Source organism: Phyllostomus hastatus, unplaced genomic scaffold, assembly GCF_019186645.2.
Source record: "Phyllostomus hastatus isolate PE091 unplaced genomic scaffold, TTU_PhHast_1.1 phas_contig_98, whole genome shotgun sequence".
NCBI classification, from domain to species: Eukaryota; Metazoa; Chordata; class Mammalia; order Chiroptera; family Phyllostomidae; genus Phyllostomus; species Phyllostomus hastatus.
This window is the reverse complement of record NW_025333999.1, coordinates 1,350,020-1,356,189: the sequence shown is the minus strand read 5'-3', so window position 1 is coordinate 1,356,189 and position 6,170 is coordinate 1,350,020. Positions and strand designations below refer to the sequence as shown.

Sequence of the window (6,170 nt, the reverse complement as noted above, 5' to 3'; positions counted from 1 at the left end):
CCTGAAAGGGCCTCTGCCCCCTCCCACGGGACCGGCAGGGCTGCGGCCTCCTGCTTATCTCAGCTCAGGCTGCCTGCTGGCCCCGCCCCCTCGGGGGAGCTGCCACTTGGAGACGCCTGGCCGGGAAGGGCCTGGTCAGCTGTGTCCGGCGGAGGCAGCTGCTGACCCAGCTGTGGACTGTGCCAGAGGTGAAGGAAGCGTGGGGCAGGAGCTCTGGGCCCCCCGTGGCGGGGGCTGCACCATGGATCACCTGGGGGCGCCCCTCTGGCCTGGAGTCTGCTCCCTCTGTCTCCTGCTCATGGGGGCCGCCTTGGCACCCCCTCCCAGTCCCCCGGGCCCCAACTTTGAAAGCAAAGGTAAGGAAGGATGGAGCTGTGTGGACCCCTACACGGGGTCCTAGAGAGTAATGTTGGTGCCTGAACTTGCAGCCTGGGTCCTAGGGACCAAGCTGGTGTGTGAACACCTAGCGCGGGTTCTGGTGGAGTATGTCGGGTCTAAGTCTTCAGACTGGTGGGGGGAACCCTGGAAAGAAACGTAACTTTCCTGTTTTACCTTTTCGGGGAGCCTGGGACATGCTACATCCTAATAGGACAGGGGTGGTACTAGGTCTGGACTCCGGGGTCTAGGGTCCCTGAGGGGAGAGGACCTAGCGGACCCTCTAGTAGGGGAAGGAGGAAACAGCTCGGGTTCGAGTCAGAGGGGCCAGGCGGCAGGAGACTGTAAACATGGTTTGCGTGTGGGCACCAGATCCCTCGTGCCGCTGGGTTGAAGGAGGGAGGCGGGGGGCACGGTTGGCGCTATCAGCGGCAGGGAGCCTGCTGGGGCCGATAGGGAGCCCCGCCTCTTCCACACACACCCACCGGCTCTCTAGTCCTGGGCTGGGGCGGGCCGGGCAGCGGGAAACAGAGTCCTTGAAGTCCACGCTCAGTTCAGCGGGTTGCAGGGTGGGCGGGTAGGTGTGGGGACCACAGTAAGGCAAGTAACCTGTTTGGGAGTGGGGGAAGCACCACCTCTGCGTACCCCTCGGGGCCCCGCTGGGGTACAGAGCTGGGTGGGGCTTTTGTCTTATCAGTCCGCACAGGCGGCGGGGAAAAAGGGGGAGGGCGCTGTGGTCCGAAAACAGGTCTCGGCTCCCCTACCCCTTCCTCTTACCCGCAACCCCCCAGCGGCCCTGCTGGCGGCCCACGGTCCCGAAGACCTTCTGTGTTTCACCGAGCGGTTGGAGGACTTGGTGTGTTTCTGGGAGGAAGCGGCCAGCCCCGGGGTCAGCCCCGACAACTACAGCTTCTCCTACCAGCTAGAGTGAGTCCAACGAAGCAGGCAGAGCGCCCCCACGTTTGCAGAGAGCCGGAGGGCGGGGGCGGGGCCGGGGCCAGTTGGCACCTCCCCTGCTGGTGGGAAGCCCGCAGAGTCAGGGCTGACACATCCCCTAGTGGCCCGAGTTGGAACACTCCGGTGATCACCGTTGATGTCCCAAACATCGGGGCTGGGACAACCAGTAAATCAGGTCTGAGTCGCCTAGGTGGGGCTGGGTCGCCCCCTCGTGGTAGCGGCCAAAATGAACTCATAGTCCGGTCAATACCTCCCAACAAGCTCCCTTCCCTACTCCATCCCTTCACACACAGGGGTGAGCTATGGAAGCCGTGCCGCCTGCACCAGGCCCTCACGGCCCGCGGAGTGGTGCGCTTCTGGTGCTCGCTGCCTACGGCCGACACGTCGAGCTTTGTACCCTTAGAGCTCCGCGTCACAGCGGCCTCATCGGGTGCTCCACGCTATCACCGTGTCATCCAGATCAACGAAGTGGGTAAGTTTGCCAGGAATGGGAGAGTGGTTGGGAGGGGGTCTCCGTCTCCGCCTACCTGGGCTACCCTTCTTGGTAGTACTCCTGGACCCACCGGCGGGGCTAGAAGCGCGGCGGGCCGATGAGGGCGGCCAAGTGATCCTGCGATGGCTCCCACCTCCTGGGGCCCCCATGACGAGCCTCATCCGCTACGAGGTGAACATCTCCTCAGGCAGCGCCTCAGGGAGCGCGCAGAGGGTGAGGCTCAACCCTACGTTTCAGCCCCAACACTGCCCCAAACTTAAAACCCTTCTAAGTCCCACCTAAATGGTCATCATGGCCCCGCCCCTCCAGGTCCAGCCCCTGACGCCCAACATCCCATTGCCCAGGCGCCCAAGACAGCTCCACGCCTACCAACAAGACCCCTGTCTCACTGTCTCCCCAACCCACCGAAATCCTAGTCCCAAACCCTAGACCGCCACCAGGGCCCGCTCCCTCCGTGCTCTGTTCCCCGCCCCCCCCCCCCCCGCGTCTATTGCCCCCCCCCCGCCCCCGTCCTGATTGGCCCCCAGCCTTTTGGGCCCGGCTTCTTAGTTTCATTGCCCCTTGGCTGCCGTCCTTCCTTTCTCTGATTGGCTTGCCCTGCATGCCTGTGTTTGTTCGCCCTGCCTCTGTTGTCCACACCTTTCGACCCCGTCTGGATCCCAGGTGGAGATCCTGGATGGTCGAACTGAGTGCGTGCTGAGCAATCTGCGGCGCGGAACCCGTTACACCTTCAAGGTACGCGCGCGTATGGCGGAGCCGAGCTTCGATGGCTTCTGGAGCTCTTGGTCGGAGCCTGCGTTGCTGCGGACAGCTAGTGGTGAGGCCCCAAGTAGGGATGTAGGAGGGACTGGGGCTGACTGTGGGGCAAGCCCACTGCCTTGACCTATTCCCGGCTCTCCAGACCTGGACCCGCTTATCCTGACGCTCTCCCTCATCCTCGTGCTCATCCTGCTCCTGCTGGCCGTGCTCGCTCTCCTCTCCCACCGCCGGTGAGCACCCCATTCTGGCACCTAGTCCAGACCCCTCCCCACCATCGTGTCCCCTTTCCCCGTGGACACCTAAGTTCAGAGAGAGGCCCAAGGTCACACAGAAGTCTGGCAGGGCTGCGATGCAAGGCAGACCAGACCCAAGCTCTAAACTAAAATATTCCTCTCTGGGGGATGGTCATCTGATTTTCCTTCTGCCTTAGTGGCTGCCCTTTTATAGATTCCTTTGCAAGCTTCTTTTCCCAATTGCATCAGCTTTTGTAAAGTCAACAACATAGGCTTAATGGAAAGATTTAAGCCCCTGAGTGTCTTCCCGTCCCTGTTATTAAGTTCCTCGGATGCTTTATGATATGACCAGCCATCCTGAGGTTTTTTGTAATTCTAAGCACATACCAGGTGGTTTTACAGCCCCAAGCCTTGGCACATGCTGTTCCTTCTGCCTGGAATGCTCTTCCTGCCTTGTCCACTTAGCACTCTCTTAGTTGTCTTTCAAGGCCTTGTTCATTTATTTGGTTGGAAAATACAAAATGAGCGTCAGCAATGTGTTAGGCACTGGGAGAAAGTGAAAAACAAGCCAAGCATGTCCCTGACTTTGAAGATCTCATGACTGAGTCAGTTAACAAACAAGGGAACTGACATATTTGATTTTAAATTGTGATGAGCGACATCACAGAAACAAATGGGATATGAGGAAATGATAGCACAGTTAGGGAAGACCACTGGAAGGGGAACATCAAAGTGGAAATCTGAAGGTTGGAAGGAACCAGTCATGTAAAAAGCAAGGGGAAAAAGCAAGTGCAAAGGCCCTGAGGTGGTAATGAGTTTGGAACATTGAAGCAGCTGCAGGAAGAGCTCAATGGCTAGAGCGGAGCATGCGAAGAGGGAGTAGTGGATGATGAGGTGAATGGAGTTATATGGGTGAAAATAAGCAGGGTTGTCTGCAGGGCTCTGGGGAGGCAGTTGGAATTTATTCTGAATGCACTGGGGAACCATGGGAAGGAGTGAGAGAGTGATATAAGGGACCTCCAGGTAAGCCTGGACCAGGTTAAAGGGGCATGAGACTTTGTTTATTGAACTATACATCCTTCAAAACTGTGTTTCAGTTATCCTGTAGGGCCCTACAGATTCAGCCAAAGCCCCTTCTTCCCATGCCCTATGCACTCCTCTGCCTTCACTACGGTCACCAGGCGCTAGGAATATCTGTTCCCCTGTGACTGAACACAGAGAGGACATAGCTGTGTTCAATGACACATGCCCATATACTTGTTTCTTTTGGTTTCACCAGGACTCTGAAGCAGAAGATCTGGCCTGGCATCCCAAGCCCTGAGAGCGAGTTTGAGGGCCTTTTTACCACTCACAAGGGTAACTTCCAGGTAGGTGTCCTGATTGTCTCCTCAGGGCCTACGGCTTCCCTGCTCCTGCAGCCAAACCCCAGGTCTCTGAACTGGCTGGTACTGTTTCCCCAGTTGTGGCTCTATCAGAATGATGGCTGCCTGTGGTGGAGCCCCTGCACCCCCTTCGCAGAGGACCCACCCACCCCCCTGGAAGTCCTCTCTGAGCGCCACTGGGGGGTGACACAAGCAGTGGAACCAGGAGCAGATGATGAAGGGCCCCTGCTGGACCTGGTGGGCAGTGAGCATGCCCAGGACACCTACCTGGTGCTGGACAAGTGGTTGCTGCCTCAGAGCCCATCGATCGAGGACCCCCCACAGCCTGGTAGTGGTTTGGACATAGTAGCCATGGATGAAGGCTCAGAAGCTTCCTCCTGCTCATCTATTTTGGCCCTGAAGCCAGAAGGGGCCTCAGCTGCCAGCTTTGAGTACACCATCCTGGACCCCAGCTCCCAGCTCTTATGCCCAAGGGCACCGCCTCCTGAGCTGCCCCCAACCCCACCCCACCTAAAGTACCTGTACCTCGTGGTGTCAGACTCTGGCATCTCAACTGACTACAGCTCAGGGGGCTCCCAAGGAGCCAAGGGGGACTCATCCAATGGCCCCTACTCCAACCCTTATGAGAACAGCCTCATCCCAGGCCCTGAACCTTCACCTCACAGCTATGTGGCCTGCTCCTAGGACTCTAGTCTCAGATGCTTGGGGACCCAGCATGACCTCAAGTGCTAGTCAAGGCCCAAGACTTATCTGGCAGGGTGAGCAAAGCCTCTCCCAGGACTAGGGGCATTTCTGACCTTGTCTGTGTGCCTAATCCATCCAACTTAGGAAGTCACAACCTTGCAGTATTTTTAATTTTTTGTATATATATTGCTGCTCCTCTATGTCTCAGCACATAAGGGGAGCAGTATAAAAGGCTGTGAGCTCAGTCTGAAATTCTGGACCTGGAAATCTGAATAATAATCATAATAAAATGAATTAACCACTATAAGTTATGCTAGCTGCCGTAACAAACTAGCTCTCAATCTGAGTGGCTGAACACAATTAGTAGTTTCTCTCTCTATCTCAATTCAAACAGGTGGGCAGCCATCCCTGGGATGAGTCAGAAGCCCAGATCTTCTGGTCTGTAGCTTCACCATTCTCCAAGTCTGCCCTGGGGTCTTCAGATGGATCCTCTGCATCCTGCCAGCCAACAAGTAAAGGGAGAGAGAAGACTGTGTGGGTTATTTTAGGGATCTAGCCTAGAAGTGGGTTCCATCTCTTCACAAATTCCACCAGCCAAAAATGGTCTCGACCCCACCTAGAATCATGGATGGCTGAGAAACGTAGTTTAGCTGTGCGCTCGGGGAGAGGAAAGCTGTTTAATAGGCCTCTAGCTCGTCTCTGCAACTAATAACAATTACAGTAACAATATTAACGTATAGGCCTTTATTCTATGTTAGACCACATTCTAAGAAAGCATTCTGATGACACCAAAGGTGCCAAGTGGCTCAATGAGAGTTCAAGTTTAACCACTTTTTAAGTTTTACCTAACTTACAAAAGCTGAAGAGATGCATACCTTCCGCTGCAGCAATTCCACTTCTAGGAACTCCCCCCATCCCACACACACACCAGGACATGTGTGCAAGAATGTTCATAGCAGTAAATATAAGTCAATTTGATGAATAAATTGAGGTTTGGTCACCCATGGAATTACATGCAGTAGGGGAAAAGAAATGAACTAAAAAATGTGGCCAAGCTTCTCACGAAGATGGCATCCAAAGTGAAGGAGGAGCCCCTGCCCCTCCCAAAGCTGAAGCCAAGGCAAAGGCTTTAAAGAAAAAGCAAGCAGTGCTAAAAGGCATCCACAGCCACCAAAAAAGAAGAGTTCTGCATGTCACCCACCTTCCAGAGGTTAAAACACTGTGGCCCGGAAGGCAGCCCCAATATCCTGGGAAGAGCGCCCCAGGGAGTAACAAGCTTGACCACTA

At 55.8% G+C, this 6,170-nt stretch overlaps 1 protein-coding gene across 1 annotated transcript; it reads left to right on the top strand.

Annotated features, from left to right (window-relative positions):
- The first annotated feature begins 52 nt into the window (after nt 1–52).
- On the top strand, nt 53–5,395 carry EPOR (erythropoietin receptor). The gene is made up of 8 exons (XM_045853155.1): nt 53–356; nt 1,167–1,302; nt 1,626–1,804; nt 1,881–2,038; nt 2,489–2,642; nt 2,727–2,814; nt 4,097–4,184; nt 4,278–5,395. The coding sequence occupies exons 1-8, from the start codon at nt 242–244 to the stop codon at nt 4,881–4,883; spliced, it is 1,524 nt and encodes a 507-aa protein (XP_045709111.1). The 5' UTR covers nt 53–241; the 3' UTR covers nt 4,884–5,395.
- Nucleotides 5,396–6,170: the final 775 nt, after the last annotated feature.